The sequence below is a fragment of the Pleuronectes platessa genome, chromosome 7, assembly GCF_947347685.1.
Source record: "Pleuronectes platessa chromosome 7, fPlePla1.1, whole genome shotgun sequence".
NCBI classification, from domain to species: domain Eukaryota; kingdom Metazoa; phylum Chordata; class Actinopteri; order Pleuronectiformes; family Pleuronectidae; genus Pleuronectes; species Pleuronectes platessa.
The window spans coordinates 15,680,255-15,704,949 of NC_070632.1; the positions used below are offsets into that span (position 1 = coordinate 15,680,255).

At 43.5% G+C, this 24,695-nt stretch overlaps 1 protein-coding gene across 1 annotated transcript in view; it reads right to left on the minus strand.

Annotated features, from left to right (window-relative positions):
* syt7a (synaptotagmin VIIa) overlaps nt 1-23,534 on the minus strand; it is a 69,790-nt gene extending 46,256 nt beyond the window's left edge. The window contains exon 1 of the mRNA XM_053427964.1: nt 23,319-23,534. Within this exon, the coding sequence (XP_053283939.1) occupies nt 23,319-23,352 (34 nt within the window). The 5' untranslated portion in view covers nt 23,353-23,534. The remainder of the gene's footprint in view (nt 1-23,318) is intronic.
* Nucleotides 23,535-24,695: the final 1,161 nt, after the last annotated feature.

The following is a 24,695-nucleotide window of genomic DNA, read 5'->3' on the forward strand; positions in this document are numbered from 1 at the left end:
CCCTCCTGTTGGCTGAAGAACAACCTATTTGGATTGAGATGCAGTGCTCTAGTGCGACCTCTACTGGTAGTGATTGTGGTGGCTAAAACCTTTAAAGGCTACATTCATGATAACATGTAAAGGAGAAAAAGCATTGTTCTTGTATTACAGTGTAGTTATAGAGTTACAAGAAGAATACGTAAAGAATGTAAAATATGAAACTATTATTTTCATCTCTTGAACTTGCTTTTCTTACATTCTTGTTTTCATTAAATCCACCAAGGAGGTTGTGTTGTCATCCATTTTTTGATTAGTAGCAGAATAAGAAAAAGATCACTCAGCCAATTTCAATGAATTTTGTGGAAGGGTTGGACACGATCCAGGAGAGATGCCAAACAACTTTGGTGCAACTCCAGATCAAGGGGCGGATACAGGAATTAGTTTTCCACTTTCTTTAAAGCCCCTACAAGGAGTTTTAGCTGGCCATGACACTGTCTTATTTATATTCTCCTCGGCCTTGGAAATAACGCCTGGTCAAACTGCAGGTAGTTTTTCTGTTCCTTACACTTTCGCTCTTCCATTTTTGAAAAGGCTAAAAACAGGCACCACCCTGCAAACTCTATAAATACAGATTATGACTCCTCTTACAGCCACATGCACATCGACAGGCCTGCCTACTTACTGTACGGCTGCACAGGTCACATTTCTTCCATTTTCTCTATTTGCAGCAGATGTCGTCACCGAGTCTTGTTTGTAACTAAAAATCCCCCTGACTCCCTCCCCCCCGTAAGAGTTCACTTTCTGCAACCTTCTTCATCTCCTCACTCCACTATTACTTCTAATTCATCACCCGATCGCATTCACCATCGGCAATGATAGTTGTGTTCTGGTTTAAAATGTGCTCCAAAGCGCAAACAGGCACCGATACACACATATCCATGCACTTGACACTGCTTAAGCACAGTGACATGAGTGGGAACACATGCGCTTTAGGGACGAGCAGAAACCAAGGAAGTGGAGAGCGAGCGGTGCAGGAAAAAGGCAGAGTGGGAGTGAGGGAAGAGGGACTCAACTGTAATGCTATTGAGGAGCAATTTGTGAAGCTTGTGCATATGCATACAGGCCTACAGTCCCCATCTGCCCACATCCTCAGCTCACTGCTGGTGACATCAACCAAGACAAAGAGGTCTCGGATGCTCCAGATGTAATATGTGGGCGGCAATATAAAAATGTAATCCAAGTCAAAGTCAATTGTATTTGCCTACGGATACAGGGCAGAGTTGCATGCATTGACGAAGTGAGTGTTTGCGTGCGTGTGCGTGGAGACACTTTGCGTCCATGTCCAAATTCCTACTGTTCCTCTTCACATGGAAATGTAAGCCAAAATATTCTCACTCCTTCAAAAGTGAGAAAACAATTATTGAAGGTGTAATTAAAGTATTGGCAGGACAAGTGCAACTTTAATTGAACGGCAGCTAAATGACAGTCAGTTTCAGTCGAGCTGCCATAGTGTGACCATCTCTGTTCTGGATTCAAATCTCATCAAGCGCTGCGCAGCGACACAATAAGTTTTCACGCTTATTCACGAAACAGACAACCATCCGTCCAAAAGCCAGACAGATATTAGTCGTAAATTAATTAATTTAGATTCACAACCACCTGGAGGCCTCTACCTTTGCCTCCTTCATTCAATTAAAACACTTTACTACCTGTCTGGACCGACCAGGCACTCAAAACTCAGTGCACTGCAAACACGCGCCTCTAGGCAGAAGTTAGGGTAGTGACTCAGCCACAAACGCGACAAAGTCATCTCCCTTTAGACTCCACACGAAAGCTACTAAAAGACAGAACTCGCATGACCCGATGCCGGCCGCGTGTGCTCCGTCTCTGCGTCTCCGCACGGCTGCCTATGTGTGTCTTTGTCTCCCTGCAAGTGGCACACATTCTGCCCGGGGGTCGAGGCCTCACACTGCCGAAGTTGTACCCTCAGCTGGCGTGATGACTGATCACTGTGCCTCGCCTGTGACCACAACCTTCTCGCAACTGGTGACAGGGGCGCTGATGAAGAGAGGATGCACGGGCCTGTGACAGCTAAGTGAGGGACGGCGACGGGTTACTTGGGGAAGAAGTAATGGGTCTTGATGGTGTTTTTTATACGTGCAACAGGCAGCCAAACTATAATTTACGCTGTCACGGGAGAACAGACCGAGAACAGGGTGTCTACACTGCAGAGTGCATTACATGTGGTTAGGGACTCATGCTCTCATCAGGCGGAGCCGAGAATCCCATCTCTCCGGCGACCACCTTTCTCCCCAGGTGACCTTCCCCGTCAGTGGCGGTGCATTAACGGTAAAGCCTCTGGTCGAAGTGATCATGTCCTCTGACTGACTGGAGGCCTCTGGGATGACTCTGCATTGGCTCAGTGTCAGGAGGAGATTTAAATACCCCTCTGCTTTTAGACTCCAGCTGGATGGAAAATAACCCTCATTAGCATCAGCCAATGTCAATGGAAGGACAAGTTAAAGTAATGAAACACATCCTATATAATATACTGTATGTTTTAATCTAGCTCCCCCCCTCTGTCTCAAAATGGGGTTTCTTCCAAAATGCACATCTGATAATTAATAATAAAATATATGCTGCAAGTTCCTCAGAATGAAGTTTTGGTCTTTTTGCAGACAGCTCTCTGTAAACCTAATTTGCTCGACATAAGCACAGGGTCATCTTCTGCAGCGCTGTCTGTTGCTTGGCTGCCCATCGATGTGTTTGCGTGTGTAGCTGTCAACAATTTACAGCTGGGTGGTACCCAGCAGACTGAGATGATGCCGCTCAGCTGCTCGCTCGCAGCAGGATACAGCGAGGGGCTCATGGGAAATATAGTTTTCCACAACTACCGGTCCTCTCGGCCTTCACTTCTGCTGGGAGCGACCTGTAAATTTCCCACCACATTAGCTCAATTACGCACTACCTGAGGACATCTCAGCCTCGCTCAGCACTGTGATAACTCGTCTTGATTCGTACTCACAAGCATATAAACAGTAACCGTTATGCAGATGTGCGTTTGACACTCACACGAGGGGGGCTGTCGCTGCAGTCGGTATTTGGGCCATAATACCTGCAGTGTCCCATGGGATGTCACTGTCCGTCAACCGGGACAAGAGTTTTACATCTGACTGGCAGTCAGACACTAAATGGCACGCTTGGCTGTTTTCATTAAGCAGAGTGACACACACGCACACACATGCACACCGAGCTCTCACACCTACTTGACATTATCATCCTAACATCATGACAAGGATGTCATGTGGCTAACTACTGCAGGTGAAGCTGTGGGGAGAAATAACGGAATGGCTGCGAGTTCATCGCGCAGAAGAATTAAAGAAAGAGAAGAGATTTAAGTCATTACATGGACTCGCCTTTGTTTCCTCTGTGGCAGTGTTATAATGAGCAAAACAACATTTCTACTACAAATGCATGATTAAATGTGGACAGCTGCGGTGTATTGTTTTCCATCGCTTTCTCAATTTACACTGTCCTCCCCTGAGAGCTCACACTGCTGCATTGACTGGGCATCACCTGCTTATGCAGGCTCACACGTCACAGGCAATCTAACTGGCATTACGAGCATTATTTACTGTGAGTGGAATGAAAAACAAAGACGACGGACTAACCTGATCCGCTCTTGATTTATTAACTCTTTAAGTGAGCAATAACTCTCATCTAAGACTAATGGGCCAGATGTAGTTGGCGAGGAATAGTGGATGCTGGTTAGGGAGCCTCTCAGCCCCGCATCTCGGTGAGGTCTGTTAAATGACTAAAAAGACAAACAGGGCGGTCGTGTGATTTGTTGGCAACCGGACCTTTCAGCCAATAGAGGGGCTCTCGAGAACACAGAGCTAACCAGGAGTGGTCTCCAAACAGACGCTCCTGTCCATCAGTATCCCGCTAAGATTTGGTCCTAGTGAACAGCTGTTGAGCTTGGCTCTTTCTGAAGAGGAACTCACTTCAGCTCGGATCGGGTCAGGTTAGTCAGGAAACCTCTTTGATCCTGCTATACAATATAGATTTCATGTTCCCTTCAGGATGAACCGTAATAAAAATAAAATAATATTGAATTAAATTGATATTGAATATTACCGAAATCTCCAATCTTTCTGTGAATTCAATGCATTGTGAATTATATTCCCCCATCAAATTTACTTATTCATATTTGAGTGTTTTCTCCATTTATTTAGAGCCTTTTTTCCAGTGATCAGTTAATCATATAACACATTGTAAAATGTCACGATAGAAAAATATAAATGAATAGAAAACTTTTGTTGCAGTTGTGTTTAAGTCTGTTGTGTGGATCGCTCTGCAACCTAATTCACAAAACAAGGTTTTCTGATCCATGTCGGACTTTTCATATGCAAATCACGTCCTTGAGACCAACAGGAAGTGTTGCATGAAAAATGTGTCGAAAGACAAAGTAAGTAAAGTCTAAATAAACATTGGATCAAGCACTTAAGTGCTTTTGTGCATAAACACACTACTGCTATTTAAAAATGGTTATTTTTATGAAATGGTTATATGGCCTAATACACCCTGAGAATTATCTAATGGAAGTGTGTAAAGTGGTTCCATTATACTATTTCAAAACACTAATTGATGCACAGATGAAATGTAAGGTTTGGAGGGTGGAGTGTGTGTGTGCGTGTGTGTGTGGGTACGTGTCCATGCTCATTTGTGTAATTGTGCCAACATGGCTCAGTTGTGCTCAGCCTGTGGAGTCAGGGTGATTCACCAGGCTGACAGTTGTAGCGGACGGGAACGGAGACGATGGGGAATTAGGATGAGGAGCAGGAGAGAGAACGGCACACAGAGTAAGAGAGATTTAGGCATGGACCCTCGTGCCTCTGTCTCCAACGACAAGAGGTGCATTTCAGTGTTTCTGGGTTATAGTTGAATGGTTGAGCGGCCATAAACACATGAAGTAATAGCATATATGGGAAGGAGGGATCTGAACAAAAGTGTCACGCAGAGTGATTGTGCTCTGCTCAAAAAGCAGCACACAAAACAGGATGAGTCCAGAGTAGGTAGAAAAAATCCAAACACAGAGGACTGCCAGCGTGCCCTACCTCTGGGCTGCTCTAGTTGGGGGATGGCGAGCTGGAGGCTGTGGGAGAGGGCGCCGAGAAGAGACCACGCGCACGCCGGGATGTGGCCGTGCTGCCTTGGCTAGAGGAGGACAGTGAGTGAGCATGGGCACGCAAGCCTACAGATGCTCAGGGCTTTTCATTAGCCTGCTTTCCACTGCAAAGCCAAAAAGGACCAGGCGATCCGAGGTGGGTCATTACTCATCTCAGTGAGTTCTCCCCAGAAAAGAAGAGTGCATATTTTAGCACTTTGAAGTGCTGATTGCCAAGTGGGTTGTGGTTTAAGAACAAATTGTGCTTCATATTACATATTATCATTTTCTTTTCTACGGTTCTCACAAAACCAACTACCCTGCTCTTTGTGTTTGATGCCCTGTTGAGACCTTAAGGTAAATAGTAACTGGCCTGTATTCATAGAGCTTTTCCACCTGTATCACACATTTAAAGCGCTTTATAATACAGGTCGCATTCATCCATTCAAACACGCAGATTCATGCAGGTAGCATGGAGGAGCATGGCAAAAAAAGTTCCGGCCCAGATTTGGTCCACACTGTCAAACTGCCACACTGCCATCCGACCCATATACCATGTGCAATGATGGCACTTGGGTGCTATTGCCAGATCTGGGCCACAAATGAGCCACTGCAACCAAACCAAACCAAAGGGGCCCAAGGTGTGCCCGAATTAGTTTTGGGATATTTAGGCCACATTTGCTCTTTTGGAAGTGGGCAACTTTATGCTCACATCCATTGTGCCCGGGCCACAGGAAGGCCCACATGTATATGCTATCCTATCGTCTGCTTAGTGGACGACCCGCCATATCACCTGAGCCACAGCCGCCAAACGTGTCCACAACGTATAAAGCTTCAACCTGAAATCACCCTTGGCATCGGAATGAGTCTAAAAGTGACAGCATTGCTTTCTGGCTCACAAGTTATTTTGTGTGAATGAATGTATAACCTCTCTAAGTTGTGCTGTTGCAGAGAGAAGGGTGTAATGCTGCCTGCAGCTGCTGCTGCGGCTGCTGCTGCGGCTGCTGCTGCGGCTGCTGCTGCGGCTGCTGCTGCTGCTGCGGCTGCTGCGGCTGCTGCTGCTGCTGCTGCTGCTGCGGCTGCTGCGGCTGCTGCTCGGTACCTCCGCTCCACTTCAAAACACAGCCTGCACTGTTTATTACAAACAAACATCTCGGGCTGTAAGCATGTTGTACGAAGTTGAAGTCTGACCTTGCGGCCCTTTCATGCAGTCATGGATGCAATTGCTTTCACACTACATTGCATATGCAGTCACATGCATCACTGACCACCACTGAATGCTGCTTGAGTGTTTTAAACCCAGGACATCCTCAGAGCTGTTTGGTTGCAGTAACACCTGTATTGAGATCCGCTTGCTGGACATCACATGACCGAACATGTATTTTGTCTGTAAATAAAAACAAGAACTCAGCGAGGAGGATCGGTCGTAAAAAGAATCCTTGTTTTGGTCCAATGGCTTTTCTTAACAGGACAGAGTTTGAGAAGAGAAACCAAGAGAGAGAGAGAGCAGGGGAAGACAAGCAGCAAACAGCCTGGACGGACCTGAGGCCGCTGCCCAGGGACTCGAGCCTCTGTACATGGGGCGCCCGCTCAACCATGTGAGCTGTCGGTGACCCCCAAAGCCTTTATTCCACGGAAATAGCCAGAGAATTGAATTCGAGGAAATGCTGGGATCTTGTTTCTTATTTCCAGGCAATTTTTTACAATGGTCTACTTGCTGTTACCCAGAGGAAGACTCGCAACAACCAAGCATGTATTTGATTAAACGTTTGTTTGCACACTGAAGACAGCAATACAATCATTACCATGCATTTGTTATTAATAAACGCTAAATTATTATCTCAAATGCAATAGTATCATGGGAACATTTTCAGCTTCCCATCACATTATGTAATGACAATAACAGCTTACAGTGTTTTTTGTAGAAAAAGAATGAACAAAGCCGAGTAACGTTCATTCATTGGGGGAAGCATTGAGTAAGATACCGATACGACAACTTAACCTCCCACAGCGATGCCCCGAGCCACTTAAAACAGCATGCTGAAATGACTGCATACATTGGATCTTCTTTCCCCCTCAATGCATGCAGTAATAACAACAGATCAGCACTCTGAATATTCGCTCCATTTATATCAGCTGAAGACATGTGTCATTATATGGATATCTGTATACTGTTCTTTATATCTCAAAGATGCCGTACTAGAATATGACCATATACTCAAACAATAAGTACCCACTGTATCCATCAATTACACCCTGCGAAATTGGTTAAAACGTCAAAATAACGCCCGGTCTCACAATGTTGTGGATCCACCCCCTGATCCGGATCTCCACCTAAATGTGTGGTGGGTTCTTCCCGGACCCATACTGCATCCTACCACCATTTATTGTGGTAATCCGTCCTGTAGTTCTTGTGTAACGCTGCTAACTATCAGACAAACAAACAATGCCATTAACCTTCTTTGGGAGGTAGAATAACAAATGTTTCATAAAGAGATGCACGTCATATTAAACTTCAGGTTAGGCAGGAAATCCAGGCTTTAAAACAGTGATATATTCAAGGTTATAATTTTAAGATCAGGGGAAAAGCTTCAACCTAATTCCACCCTTTCTATCCCCTCACAGTGCCTCCTTCCTTAGGTTAATTTCTTTCTCTCTTTTTCACTTTTCTATCTATGGTCCACATCCAGTCTGTGAAATCCGTCTGGAGCAGATTACACAAAGTGCTGCTGCAAACAGTGGGTTATAAACAGAGGGAGACGGGGGACGGGCGTGCTGTGTTTGGAAGTAGGAGAAGAGGAATCTGGAGCAGCCACGAGAGGACACGAGAGCCGTTTTCGCTGAACTTCCCAAAGCGATTTCCCGGCTCACGCCACATGCTCGTGTGCGCTCCCGACTGTCCTCAGCTCCTCTGCTGTTCTAATTCTGTCCCAGCCCAGAAAGTTAAAAAAATGTCAAAGGTAATGTGGCAGGTTATGAGATGCAAATATGAGACAGAATTAAATATTTAATACAAATAGCCTTTTACATTATATTAATATTTCAGAGGAGTAAAGGAGAGGGGGTGAACGCGGTTCAGGGATTTGGGCTGAAACAGAGGAATCAAATATCGCCGTGCACTGAATGCTAATTTTCCGACAGTTATCAAACCAGGGCCCACAGGACACCAGTATGGAGGACATCACATGGGAGAGATCGTCAATACCATACATACTGCGTCTCACTTATTCCACTGCACACAGAGTACAGGTGAAGGCGAATGCAACCAAGAGTACATGGATCCACGTATAGGCACTGCTATATAACCTTTACCCGACTCATGTTTCATACATGACTCTCTCTTGGTATGGCTCATGTCAATAGAGCATGCGTGAACAGTCCTTAATGAGGTTTGTCAGGCGCTTTAAGAAGGAAGAAGACTGACGCGAGAAGCTGGGAGCCACATGTCTGTCAGTCCACAGCCATGTCTGATGTGCAGTCATTGTGTGTTTGCCTCAGAGTCAGAGCCCGCTCAGCCGAGGAGCTCGGAGTGCGGCGATCATCAAATATTCACAGTGATTTTTAAGAAACGCTGCCTTTAGAACAATCCTAATTATGAACACTCCCCTCGCTGACGTCTGTTTTCACACAGCTGTTCTCGTACACCCATTTCACCTCCTCTAGCTTCAGGCATAACAAAGCCTCCTCTTCCTCCCTATTTCTGGCTTTTGCTCATTTCTTCCACTTTCTCCTCACCTCCTCCCTCTGTTGCTCTGTAATTAAGCAGTGTTTTAGAGGGCAGCGGACTTCAACACGAGGGAGGAACACACACACACACACACACACACACACACACACACACACACACACACACACACACACACACACACACCCCAGGGAAAGATGGTGTGCGTGGCAGATACTGTGACATCCTCTGCGTGCATGTATGATAGCTCAATTAACAAGTGGAGACCTCCATCATCTCTCGGTGTGCTGACCGTCACTGGTGGGAAAACAATTTACCGTCCTTATCAAGTGGATAATCACATAAAAGATAATATGATTTAGCACAATCAGCCTCATATTACAGCTCACAAACAGAACTACCCAGCGAGGAGCATCACCACAGGCAGGATGCACTGCAGAGTCAGCACAGTGGTTGATAGCATGACAATTATCATATAGCTGTTTTTGGCTTTTTTGTTTTGATTATGTAATCAACATGCTTATTTCGGTGGTGAGTGAGCCGATGCTGCACCACAGTGCATTCTGGGAGCTCTGTGTTTGACCTGCGTGTTTGCTTTTTGGGCTGTGCAGCAGGATCCTGCCTGTGCCCGAACAATCCCGAGTGCACGGAGCGCACCACGGGAGTGCAAAGTCAAGATTTGTCTGTTTACTTGTGCAAATGCATGTCCGGGGGCATCTGAGTGTCTGCCAGCTCTGTGGGCAACAAAAAAAGGAAAGACTCGCAAAGTGAGTGACCAATTGAAATATCACCCAATGTCAAGACTATTGGAGTGTATAATTCTTCGCCTTTTATGACTCATTAAGGGGATCAGTGTCCCCTCCCGAGCCTGAGAGCCATAATCACTGAGAAGGGTCTCAAAGCGGTTGGCATTAATCAATGAATGTTGCGCACATGAAATATGATCTGTGTAGAAAAGCGCTGATGTTCGTTAGCGTGAGAGTGAGGAGAGGGAGGGAGAAGAGACGGGGAGATATTTCCCCGGCACGCCAGATGTGTGGACCAGTGGCACAAAAGGCACATTTCAGCTTTGCGGCCCAGACCAATCAGGAATGAGCTGCTTGGACGAGCCAGCCCAATCTGGTGCGTCTCAGCTCAACTGAGTCCACCGCTCGATCCCATGCATGCACAATTACTTGCGTCCATTTCATTGTGCTCTTGTAGCCGCACCAAATCACAGCGAGGCTGTCGAGGCAAACTCAGGATGATGAAGCTTGCAACAGCAACAGACAAAAAGTTAGATGACTTGAGGGGGAGAAGAAAGAAAACAGTTACCCAGATTGTTTTTGTAGATGGAGTCTCCCATCTGTCGGTCAGTTACACGGTGACTGGGGTCAGCATCGCCGTTCTTCAGCCAAATATTCAGCTGATAAATCCCTCGCCGCCGTATTTCCTCTGAGCCTGCCCGTACAACCTCAGGTTTTCCATTTCCTAATAATGCATGTGCATCAGAGTTTGGATTTGAAGATGTCGGCCTTTGTATTTGTTGTTTGTCAGCTTTTCATACATTATCTGGGGGAAATGATAAAGGAAATTCTGAAGAAGCTTCATCTGTCCCTACTGATTATTCCAAGAGACGTTTTGATATCAGAACCCAGAAATTGTAAAAGCCTGCGATACTGTTGGTCATCTGCGAGTATGCAAATCACAAATCCGATACCACAACATTTAAAGTATGTTAGTTTCACCCAAATAAAACTGCAATTTTCTTTTCCTGGAAATCAATTTTTCTTCCCTGCTCCAAAACAAAAGTTGCGCTGTACTGCCAAACAGCCGCGGGGAAGAAGTGATTTGCGGTAGTGTAATGTTAGCCAGGATTTAGCAATATTTCAGGCTGGAGAGTCCCACAAGTAAAACAAGGACATGCACCATATCCAAGACATTTCTGTTTCAAAGGGTGGAACTATTTCTGCCAATAACAACACTAGTAAACCTCATCATGCATTTGTAAAAGGTTTAATCTGAGTCAGGCCATATGACAAGCATACAGCTGTTAAACTCATGATAGAATTTGTTATCTGTCTAATCACACTGGTATTGGGTTGGTACTCGTCCAGGTATCGAAATCAATATCAAGAATTAAAGGAAAATGGTAGCCGAGCATCTTTACTCATTACTTCTTATTCTTGCTCTGCCTGCTCCTCCTCCTGGTGCTCCTCCTCCTCTCTCACGCTCCCTCCTGCCGATTTCTCCACAAGTATCACTACTGGGGCATCACAAGCCTGAAAGATGCCAAACTCTAACTGCCTCGAATGACTAAAAACAGCTAAAGCAGACGTAAAACATTATCATTTTGTTAATGTGCCCACTGAAATGTTTTCATTTAACCAAATTTGGAATAGTGAATAGAGCGTAATTAGGACATGACGGGAGCTGTTACCGACAAGTCTATCTTTCTATTATTGTCGAGTAAAAGCAATGACTGTGAAGAGTGTGTGAACTCTCCCTAAACACACAAACACACACACACACAAACACCCACAATCACTCTGTTGAATCCCAGTCATCACCCAGCTTCCCTTTGATCACTCCTGCAAAACAATGCCACTCGGTTCTCCATAATCTACAGTATCTGTGTGTGTTTTGACACTATATCCACCCACAACCAGCTCTAATGGAAGAGAGTAATGCGAGAAAACACAGAGCGCTGGCTGACACCTTTCTGGCATCTATACCTCACGCTGCCACGAGCTATACCTTCCCCTGTATCGAGCACAGACCGGGATGGTGCATCCATCAGGTATTGTAGCTGCAGGTTATGGAACAGTGAGTGGACTTAATCCGGGGAGAGGGCGAAGCTAAACAGCTAGCTCGATAAGGCCAACGAGGGAGCAATATCCCCTGGCCTGCTGGTCACCACTGAAGCAGGGCAGCGGGGAGATGAGACAGAGGGAGGAAGGAGGAACGAGGGAGAAACGCTCAGGCAGCCAAGCCAAGGAGAGATGGCACTCATACAGCCCAATCTGTCAGTCTGACTACCTTGCCAGATACAGGGTGGCTCACACAAAAATCACACATTTATTTGCTAAATACCAAGAGACAGAGAGGCTACACACACACATCAGTGCTCCGGCACACACACGCAAGTTGTGGAACACGGTGTACTGCAAACGGCGTGATGCTCCTCCTGTACAAACACACCCTTTATGAGAAAATCGGAAAATACCTGCAATTTCCTTCCTGTCTTCCTGCAACTAAACCCTTACGATAAATGGCTTTTTGGTGACCTGACACTGACCCAATGTTACTATGAAGTAATCTACCTTACATTTGGGAAGATGGTGAAATTGACTGTATTTATAAGGCACTTTTTACACAAGCAGCGTTCACACACACACACATTCAAACAACTTAGCTTTTTCTGTCACACACCATTCACACACTGCAATTAGGGCGCCTTGGGTTTCAGTATCTTGCCCAAGGACACTTTGACATGGAGACGAGAGGAGCCAGGGATCGAACCACCGAACTTATGGTTAGTGGACGACCTGTCCAACTTATGTTTCCAACCCCTGTCCCGTTTGTCGGTTGGTTGTTTTGTTTGTAAGTGCGATTACGCAACAAATACTTGACCAAACTCATTACATTTTGGTGCAAATACAGGCGTTTGTTAAAAACTTCTTACCATTTTCTAAGAGTGTGTTTTTGTGAGTGTGTGAAATGGTGCAGCTTGATAACATTTCTGGGGACTGTTGGGCCTCAGCAAACGTCAATGCAGTTTGTGTCATCAATGCAGTTTGAAGCAGCACAATCTGACTGCCAGAGTTTTATCTCAGTTAAAGTTAAGGATAGAGACCCTTGTGGATAATTGGTTAAGATGCTATGAGTTACATGTACTTATACTAGGAGTGTCCCTGCTTTGATTTAAGCTGCATACTTAACTTTCATGTCCTAGCCCCGTCTCTATTATTTCTGCTGTGAAATAAAAGTAAAGATGTTCAGGGTCATTTAAACACCAGGTCATACTGCAGGTCAGCTCCACAGGGTCTGTTTAAGATGAGGATAATTGCTGCCTATAGCTGGCAAAAGGCTTTGAACCCATTACTTCAAAAAGCATTTACTCTGTATCTGGGTAAAATCATGGTGTGGAAAGAGTAATTACGCTACGAAATGGTAATGATGTCTGTCAACAGGATCATTTGCCCAGAATTTGCCGGGCGTCTTCGGCTGAATGCGATTGTGTGACCACTGGAGGTTTAATGTGAGGATTAGTGGTGGTGATTGCATTTTAGAATCACAGAGTGGGGGAAAGAGAAGTTCTTCTCAAAATTTAAGCAAAACTGCATCAACGTAGCATAAATAAATTAGGACAGAGACGTTATCTAAAACAATAACTGTGAGCAACCTCAGGGGGAGGCCACCTACGGGGATGAACCCTTAACCTCCTGCAAACAAAGCAACAATTTGCTCCGCAGATTGTGTTGCAGGCGCCCGAGCCACCTCAGATCTTTTACAACAGCAAACTGGTGCTCCGCAACAATACGACAACTGCTCACACTCACAATCTCTCCCGGGTGTGAGACGCAAACAGGGCTAATATGTTTGAAGAGACAGCAGTGATCACATTTCCAAGTGACTCCCCGTGTTCTGCTGGAAGGAAAAAAAACCTGAATAATGAATTTTTCTCAGCAAACCTCGATCCCGCTTTCAAAACACTTCATCCTATAAGATGACAAGCGGCGGGATATGTATTACGTAATTCACCCCATTCTCCGCCACTAATCAAAACTAGAGCAAGTTCTCTGGCTGGGATTAACAGTGTCCTCTTCGGTGCATCTTTCAGGGAAAAACTATAAATGCACCTGCGGAGCTGCAGCTTTTTATTCCTAAAACACATCCTCTTAACAAAACGCATCGTGGCACCTAGTGACAGGCGGGAGACGCAACGACACGGCAGAGGTCATCGAGTGGTGGATACAGAGAGAATAAGAGAACGAGACCATGAAGAGAACAAGGATCAACACAACAAGATGGGGAGTGTTATGCAACAGCATCCATGGAAACATTCGCTGCACACACATCACGATGCAGTGGAACCATGTAAATAACAGATTTACCAGCTCTGCCTCCGAGTTTAAGTCAAACATGTTCAAAGTTACGAATGTATGAAGTCCCTCCTGTCACAATCACAGAGTTGAAGAGAGTATTAGGCATTAGGAGAGTGTTATGAAGCCATATCTCACACTCCTGTTATCTCTGGCTTCTTCTGTTTCCTTCCTCTGCTTCCTTTCTTTATCCCTCCCCATAATACCCTATTCCAGACTGAACCAATCCGCTGTCACTAACCCTTCATTCTTCACTATATGTAGGCCTCCCATCCTCACTGGTTCCCTTTACAAACACACACACAGGCAGGCCCTCCTCTCCTCTGAGTGACCTTGACTAGCTAGCACTCCAGGGCTTGTTCTTTGCTTCTGCCTCTCTCCCTCTGTCTCTCCCTGCTCTCTCCATCTTTTCACGCTCGCCTCCACTCCATCGCCTGTTTCTCTACCTCTTGCCTTCCATCACTCTTCCCCCGGCCAGCTGATGTTAACCGGCACAGCCTTTTTTTTTCTTCTTCTTTTTTTCCTCTCCTTCCCAGCACAGAGGCGGAAGGGACAGAAGATGGCAGAGGAAGGAGAAGTGAAAGACCTCCCCCCTCCTCTCCGATCCAGTAGGCTGAGAGAGTCAGGCATACAAATAACTCCAGCTCTACAGAGGTGCATCAACAAGTCTGCTGAATGGATATTATTTCCCATCATATATTTCAAATAAAACAGGACTTCCATCATTTATTCAATATGTGGTCAAGCTGCTAACACTTCACTTTAAGTATCCCTATTTAACATCCATTTACAGCATATAAACATTTACTAAAGTCCATAAAACATACAATAATGCAGTTGAAAGCAGACACAAGAGTCTATTTATATATCTGTCAACTAACTCCCACAGCACCTACATGTGGAGACCAGGGTAATGAGTTATTTAATACAAAAAAAAACTGTACATTAATGATCCATTCAACCATTATCTATACCGCTTATTGCCAGTGCCCCCTGGCCCCGGCCAAAGTCTCCAATTAACACCGATCTGCATGTGTTTGGACTGTGGGAGGAAGCTATAGACGGAAAACATGCAAACTCCACACAGAAGCGCTCCCGCCAAACCGGGATTCAAACCAAGAACCTTCTTGTTACAAACGTATATACCTTTTGTATGTATTAATAATATATAAAATTGTGTGCTTTACAGTAAACTGCTATCAATAAGGGTAATTAAATAGTAATAAATCTGGTTTATATTATGTAAGTCAATGTTTTTCAAACGAAGTTGCAGGTGAATCAATAAAAATTAAGCTAATTACTCATTTTATCTCTTCACAAATGTGATTTTATTTTCATTATATTTCAAAGCGTGATTAGACGTTCAGCTCTAATCAGCTGACACGGCTTCCTGCTCCAGCGGGGGGAAGGAAGACGAGCTTTCTCAGAGGATCCAAGAAGCAGCAGGTCCAATCCCACTTTCATTGCAGGTGCTCCTACAAAGGCATCTAATTGCCTCCGTCGCAGCATTGTAGCCTGTTCCTGTGACTCCAGTGATCCTGGAGAATTCTCCCAATTGCTCAGTCGATAACATCCATCTGTTTAATAAATTGGAGCTGTTAACCGTTTGACTATTCATTCATAGATAAATAAACTTAAGCTGAAGAGACGCAGGGATCTACTGCACACTCTACAATTAAACGCCGATTTATACACCTTACAAATCTAAAGGTCTCTACTGCGATTGTGTTCCCTTAATCTGTGAAGCTCACAGACTGAATGGAATGCGTTTAATTCAGACTTTGGATTTCTACATTTTCACCTATAATACATCTGATATCAATTCAGCACGCTGTAGGACAACAGACCAGCTTGCAGCAGCTTTAATTATATTAGTGGAGAAAATAGAGGGCATCATGAATTCATATCTCCAGTAATCTTTGATCACTGAAATATAGGCTTGTTGAATGCGGCCGCTCAGCTCACAGCAATTTCTTTACTCCCAGCATCCATCTCTTTTTCAATTCACCTTGCTCTAAAAGGCATGGACATTATAAGACTGGCACGGCAACCCCCCCCCCCCCCCCCCCCCCCAAATAAAATAATTTCCCATCCCACATTAGCAAAACAGCCATGAAGTAGAGGGACATCTTCAATTTCTACAGGGCAATAATAACAAAGAGGTTAGGAACTCACAGTCTTCGGCTGACACTTACACGTCACACCGCGTTAAAGACCAAATTCCCTCCATTTTTCATTTCATTTCCCGAGCAGTTAAAATGCTTTGATGCATACCAAGAATTGTCAGGGACCACCGGGCTTGTGCAACAAGAACTGTCAAGACCCCAGGCCTAATGAAGGCCTTTTCATTAGGGGGTATGGTGACTTCAAGGAGCAGGGAATATGCTCCGCCATGCAGGGATGTGTGATTAGCATATAAACGACTCAAAGAACTTGGAATAGCCCAAGTAACTGTATCAGCAGGCATCCTGTCACTTGTCTGCATTAGCTCCACAATCAGTATGGGGAAATATGGGTATGTAAGGGTGGGCTTCAGGACTCCTATCTCCAAAACTGTGTCTGTCTGGAGTGTGGTGTGCTCCAAAACCCAAACCTAGATGAGCAAGATCCCTTCCCTCCCTTTACTGAGCTACATAAGTGGGATGTCATTACTCCAGGGCAGCTTCCACTCCACCGAAGTATCACAGCAACTTTGAGTAAACACAATTAAACTAGAGAGACACTGTAGAGCACTACATCCACCAAGGCCCAACAGTCCACTGGAATTCAATCAGGCTGCACCAAATTACATACCCACATATACATCAGTTCCCTTATTCCCACTCACAAGATTAAAGAAAGTAAAAAAGAATCCTGGATCTGCCCTCCTGTATCTGCACCAACATTTAATGGGTTCTTCCTTGGACTCATGTTGCATCCTTCCTACATATTTTGTGGTCGTCTGATAGGTCGGCTTGGTTTAATCTTGCTTATAAACAAAGACATAAACGGACAGGGGTGACAAAATAACCTCCTTTGAAGAAATATTCATAATAGTTAATGGGTTATCACTTCGAAATGAGGGAAATAATTAAAAAAAAAAAAAAAAAAAAAAATGTAAAGACATAATAAAGTAGTCTTGGAAAGTCTTTCTTTCCCAAACAAAATAATGTTCTTCCAAGCTGACACCACACAGGTGAACGTTTCTCACTTTGTTATTTGTGAGTCAAACTTATCGCACTAAATATTCCCAAAAAGTTACTCAGTATCTCAATGCTTAAATTTTTAATAACTTCAGGTTAAACCTCAACCTGCCTGACCTTGACTGGTCAGCTAACAGCTAATTTAAACTCTACCCAAATGTCTAAAAGTAGTTTCAAACTGAATCCATTGTTTTTACAGACCAGAAAAGACACAACTTTGAATCCACAGGAGACCAGGACACCACTACATGAAACATTTTTAAGTAAATCACCCTTTTACAAAGGATCGGACCACAACTCTGGAACAATACATATATGTGCACAAAGACATATGTCGATCTGCCGTCAAGGCTACAACAGATCCAGCTTGATTTCATCTCATAAAGCAGCCACTGCAGCAGCTCTGTGAGGTTCACACAGCATGCTCATGTCTGAATGCTAACATATTGATGTTAATGTTTACTTATCTTAATTTAGGATGTTAGCATGCTAACATTAGCTAATTAGCACTTGGCAGCTGATAGTGATGGGAATGTAATTGGTTTTGTGGATGTGTATTCATAAAACAAATTATCAAGCAAATAAAATTATGACCTGACAGTGATGCTTGAGCAGAAATTAAGGGATCACCAAAATTATTGAAACAGATCCTCTTGGGATAATGAATATCTGTACAAAATGTTCATGGCAACGCCTCCAATAGCTGAGATTGAGTTTGAATCAAAGCAGTGGGCAGATACTGCCAAATCTTTAAAGAGTACTGTAAAGCAAAAAGGGCAGTCAATTTATGTTTCAAAGTTTTTAATATTCGTGGTGTACATTTCTTAATGAATTAGATTATAGCTACTGCTGGTTGCGTAATCCTTTTAAGTTGCAGATGCCAAAAACAAACAGCTCTACCTGAGGAGCTCTCTTAGTCCAGGCTTCACATGCCAAACTTGAGTCATTTAGAATTGTAGTCCTGGCCAGAGGTTTGGACTCTGGCCCAAACTCGAGGCCAGCATCAACCTAAATCAATAGCGAGTCTGACAGTGTTACTAAATATTATATTTGACTGGTAGTGTACTGTGGGCTGCCAGACAGAGAACAGGACCACACATCAAATAGATTTAGAAAAACTTGTCCCTGAGATTCGTCCCAAACTGTCATGAGATTTAGCACCACAGACAGAAGAGGGATGACAACATGTCGATGTACAGGAAGTTAATACTTTATGCTGCAGAGAAAACAAGTGAAACTTTACACTGATTTCTTTATTACAGCTGGGTATTGTTGAGTTTTATCCTTCACAAGACTGAATTGGACAATTTAATAGACACAAGCCAAGAGGGAAACTGCTCTGAGTTGATGTGGCTTCCCCGAGAGAGGCCATGAAGCTGTCTTACTGATCCACCTCTTATGTACAGATGTAGGTTGATTACATGCATAAAACATGAAGTCCTTCTACCACAGGTTCCCTCTTTGAATGTGTGTATCCCACACCTATAACCCTCACCTAATACCCTTGGTGCAATCGATCAATAAAGGCATCAGTTCCTGTCCAACCAATCTATACAGTCACTTCATCAAAGCATTCATCGATAGTTGGAACGCTCTTCATTCACGGGTCCCCTGCTGTTTGTCAAGCTAAAAACTGCACCACGTCTCAGTCCCTGAATCCAGCTGAAAAACCTGAAGTGCAAGTAGAAGTCAATCTCCACGGACTGCGCGGCTGAGACATTTCAAAAGCTGAGACGTTCTTCATCTTGTGCATGAGGTGATGATGCCGCCTGCCTGATAGATTTCTCTCTCTTGCTAGTAACGGTTTCAAAAGGAGAAACAGACACTATCGAGTCTGAAAACACATAAAAAAGCCAGTCACCTCATATTGTTACCTATTCTAGTAATTAATCACGATAATAATGTTGTCATTAATTAGCTTAACGTTGGCACTGATATGATGATCATGTTTGTATTCTAGAACAAAAAATGTAGACACAATAAATAAATGACCAGGGAATAATAATTTCAGTCAATATAAAGGTATACTGAATATCTCTGGGACACAAAGAATGTCCCCTTGTGGCTCTGTGGCTTTTTACTACTTTCTAACATTTTATTAAATAAAATCAATAGACTCAGAATATTGTTGGCAGATTAGCCTATAATGAACATCATCATTAACTGCACACTATGAAGATGTACACTATATCCTACACCTTAAGAATTTTAACTTTCTAAATAGTAATTTACTGTTATTTCAAGAACTTCCTATATCAGCATGCTCTTCTTTTCAGTTTGTCTGTGTTTAATTAGTTAAACATCTAGTGTTTACATACATATATTTACATATAAATACCCTGAATCAAGGTTTATTCTGTTTAAGTGTTTAGTCTCAAACTGTAAAGTCTGTTGCCAAAACCAACAATACAGTGATAAATGCAGAACTGGAATTTGTTTCTATTACTTTACCCTTTGTCACAGTGTTATTGATTACCAGAGTTACAGATAACCTATGTATTCTTCAACTTCACAATTCACAATTAAATTTCAATAATTAAGAAAATGTGTCTGTATGTGCACTGGATGAACAAGACATCCCCAAGCTTCCTGTTAAGGTCCTTCAGTCAATCTCTGTAGGTGCTTGATTCTGCTGCTTTTTGAACGACCGGGTAAATAGTTGAGAGAGTTGTTGAATGTATTCCAGTGCACATAAATAAAGAACCATTTAACCGTCAGTCTGAAGAGACAATAACAGGGTGCCATATCTTTCCTTTACCAGACGACTTATTTTCTTAAGCTCAGAATAGGTCTTATTTTGGATTTTCACTTGACAGTGTATGGCTGCAGTTTGTCTGACTGTCCGACTCAGGTATGACCAACCTGTTTGTCCTCTTCCCCTTTAATCCTCCGAGGCCATAATCGATATGACCCAGGTAGATCTTTCTCCCTCTCCCTGCCACTCCACCTTGAGACGCGAGTGAATTTAAAAGGCACACCAGGGGAAAACACCCGTCGAAGAAAGGAATACCCATTCACATAAATCAATTAAAGGTGTGTCTATCGGGCACTGAGTTCCTTACTTAAAAGAGCAGAGCCAGCCAATTGGTAGTCAGCCAAGTTACGACACTAAAAAATTACTCGCAGACTAATAAAATACCTGAAATAGGCCTTTCGTCTCAACCTGGGCCGAAGCATCACAGAGTCTGACAACTTTTACAGGTGCATTCACTTTACAACATATTCACACAGGATTCTTCTACCTTGCCCACCACCAAGCATGAAGCTGTAAAGGGAACTGTCGCATATCAAACTGTAATTTTTGACTTGTTGTGACGTGTTGGAAAACGACTTGAGTCATGACGTCCCAAACACTATACACTCTGATGTGATCTAAAAATATCCTTTTGTATTCCTCTCTGACCTTCAACAAGAAAAGAAAGGTAGCCCCGCTGATGCCATGCTTAGCCACAATTGTGCTTGGAGCCAAGTAAACAGTAATGACGTCATGCTCCAATGACAGTATTATGTCATGTTGGTGTTAAGCACGTAATGTTTGTCAGATTTACCAGCTCAGTTAAGTGTGTTAGCATGCTAGCATTTGGGGGAATGCTAGCATGCATTGGGGGTAAACATTTTGACTTTACAATAAACTAAAGCAACAAACAAAATTTTGTAGCAACCGAAACAAGTGTTAAAAATCAATCAACCAACCAGCCCTTAGGGCCCTGCTGCTATCATAACAAAAAATGCAATGTAGTAAACTCACCTTCCCTTGGCTATGAATGGAACATATCATGTCTCCTTTACAACTTGAAACAGCCAAAGTGAAGGCTACAGACCATAATTCTTGATAGAAAAACTTAAAACATCCACAAAGCTATCTGAAATAGTCTAAAACTAGCGAGCTGGGTCATTTAAGCTACTTGAAAAGAAAATAATAATATTTACAAATCAGTTTTTGATTCACCAAAATAATTGCTTATGGAATATATATTATTTTCTAGTTAATATTTTCAACGTGTAGATAAAACAAACAACCATTAAATGTTTGGCGATTACATGACAACTAATCTCGGCGCCCTTCTGCAATTGTTTGATGACAAATTCCCACAGGGGGCAACAGCCAATCATTTGACGGACAATTTTTCAACAGCGTGTCTCAACACAAAACACTAACAGTGATACTGTACATGTTATAGAACCAGAGAACATTTTGGTTATACTTTACTGACATTTTTTAAGTGAATAGCCAGATTTTGGTCTATAGGTTTCACCTCTTTTTGTTCTCCACATAGATTGCCTGGTCAAATATGATTGGTCGAACTAGAAACACAAACCGGAAAGTTTCTAGCCTGAAAATGTTTTCCCTAACCTATAGAGTCTGTATATTTACATCCAGAAACTGTTCATAGAGACAACAAGTTGATGGTGGCTGGTAGATTGTGATCGTGGACCATAGATCCTGACGCTGGATCGCGATCAGAGATCCTGACGGTGGATGGAGGATCGTGATCATGGTGGCAGTTGACCATGGCTCATAATGGTGGATTGTGGATCATGATGGTGGATCCCGATCATGGATGGTGGTTATGGATCATAATCGTGGCGACAGCTGATCGTGGACTATGATTAACAGAAGCCTACTTGATATACAATATGCCTACCATTACTGGCAATAACTCCACAATTTCAATTGTCATTGCTGCTCCCTTCATTTCTATCGGACAAATTCTTATGCATAAATACTTTAAACATTGTCATTATTGTAAATTTGTTGATGTGTTCAGCTACACACAGACTCTATTAACACTTCTGTCCATCGTGGAAAATTTGAGGTTTCTACTTTATTTTTGGGTAGTTTTTCCTGACTCTTGTCGAGGGTTAGGGGCGGAGGATCTTTCCCTTTTTGAGCCCTAGGAAACAATTACAATTTGTGAATATGAGCTATAAAAAAATCTAATTTATGATTGACTAATTGATCGAAGTTATGTAGCCATAATCCATAACTCTGAGAGTTTGTAAGGCAGCCAAACAGACTCATCCAGTTTATACTTGTAAATTCAACAAAACCTGCGAAAGGTTGGATACTTATAGATTAATATTAATCTCTGGATATACTATTTTTCTATACTATTTATATATACTTATTTTATTTATTTATTGTTATTCCCCACCTCACATCCATATGCTGCTCTCACTTGCATCATTGTTTCTTAAGGCTCGGTCCCCTCCCCAGCTCCCTGATGCTGCTGCTCGCACGCATCCTCCCTGTACAGTAACATGTTGTTGTCCGTGTGTGATGAGATCACATTATCTCACATCACAGGGAGATGAAACCAAAAAAATAAAAAACGACGGCCCCTCCCACTCTGCCTTTTTGCTCTTTAACACCAGCCCCCCAATCCCCACATCCTGTCCTCCCCCCTCCTCCCTCCGGGTCCTCGGTTTAGCAGCAGGTGTTTTTTTCTCTCGTGTAACCTGAGGATTTTTTCAGAGACGGTGATGATCGTTTTTCGGAGTTATTTGACGCTCCACGGTCGGAGCGGCTGAGGGAAGAGGAGGAGGGAGGAGGTTCTCGGGTCGGGGTTGTGTTTGTGGGCGCCCGATGATGATGATGATGATGAGGGGGAGAAATCACGCCTCAAAAACACGTGGGAGAGATTACTCAAATATGCCTGCTTTGTATCCCCCCTCCCTTCGCCCGGTATCACCCCTCTCTCGCCGATGCACGGCTCTCCCATTCCGTCCAACTAATAAGCTGCAGCCCCCTTTATTCGCATGTGGCCGTAAAGCCCCGTGGATAACCCGGGTACCACTTGGCTTTCCTTGTGGCTAAACGGCTTTGACCTTGCGCGTCTGTTGCCCTCGCGTGGGCACGGAAACGCGCGGGGACGTGAGCGCGAGGCAAATGCACAAAAAGATAAATAAGTGGCTCCTCGTGTGTTTGCACCGCTAATCGGTCCAATGGACTAAATGCAGGATTTCGGGGGTGAATGATAAGCATCCACCTAGGGAGGCAATTAACTGCACTATTATTACATAATGACAGCCCTCACTTTGTCAAGCAACAGCACCGGACCCTGCCAGAGGACAATCAAAGGAAAAATCAAAGGATAGTCCAAACGTGCGGATGTGTGAGGATGCGTCCCCACCTTGTCATGTCACCTCATAGTAAAAAGAACCGCGGGGTCAGATGTGAAACACCTTGAAAGTGTCGGGGGGGGGGCTCCTCCTCTTACCTTTGCCGCTGTCCTCTTCTCTGTTCAGATACATGGCTGTGGGTTCTCTTGGAGCCAGGTGCGACGGCCGCTGTCTTCCTCACTCCTCCGGCGTGCAGACCGCGAACTCCGCTGATGTGGTTTGTAGTAGTCGCTGTATTGTTGTTGTGTTGCTCCTCAGCAGCGTCTCCTCTCCTCCTAGCGGATAGGTAGGGCTCACCAGTTTGAGACTCTCACTATCTCCCTCCCTCTCCTCTCTTCTCTCTCTCTCTCTCTCTCTTTCTCTGACTGCCTCCCTCTCTCCCTACCTCCCCCTCCTCTCTCTCTCTCTCTCTCTCTCTCTCTCTCTCTCTCTCTCTCTCTCTCTCTCTCTCTCTCTCTCTCTCTCTAATAAGCAGCGGTTCACTGTGGCTCAGAGGACAAAATGGGGAAAAGTGACTTTTGCAGCTGTGTTATGAATCTTCCCCGCCTGCACGATCTGCTGCAGCCTCATGTCATTCATGATCCATGATAGTGCATTGGTTTTTTCTCATTTTTAAGTTACATGAGGTAACTGGAAACCTCTTCACAATGTGTAATTATCGAGTACCCAGTAAAGTGCACTAAGTGCATTCATGTATGAGTAGCATAATCAGTTAACTTTACATTACTTACAGCCGTGAGGACACCTTTATAGAGGTCAATGTTTTTAAGGCTAAAATAAAATCCTAAGTATGAAACACCTTGATTTAAAAAATCAATAGTTGAAAACGTCTCAGTGACAGGTGCGAGCTTACTTAAGTTCAAATGTGTTGTTTGTTATTTCATATTTACATTTCAAACACCTATAAAAGAGGTTTCTTGCATGTAGAAATCTGACTAACTAACACCCCCCACACCTTGGACCTCGCTGATTTAAGGCTACGGCCCTGCTTCAAGGATGTTAAAATACAAAATATGAAACATAAACTTAAACTGTACAGCTTGTCCTTTAAGGGTCAGGGATGGTGGGGTGGAGAGAGGCAGGGTACATCCTGGACAGGTTGATCGGGTTCATCATTGCTTTTTAGTATTTATGATACCTGCTCAATGAACCATTAGCTGCCAAGTATACTGTTGTTGTTTAATCTATCAAATGTATTATATTTTACTGTATGATCATTGGTTTCCTTATGTAAAATTAAATTAGCTATGATTTCCCCAAAATATTAATACCACATAAATTATAAAGCAAAAAAGACAATGTCTGGCCAGTTCCAGCCTTTATATTCGTTTTCCCTGATTTATATAAGGTGTCATAAAAAATGTTATAAGGATGATCTCCCTATGTATCATATTAAACTACAATTGCAAAGAGAAAAATAAAAACCGTTTGATCTCTTAAATCAAGATGACAAATGAGTCATTAGAGCCACAACA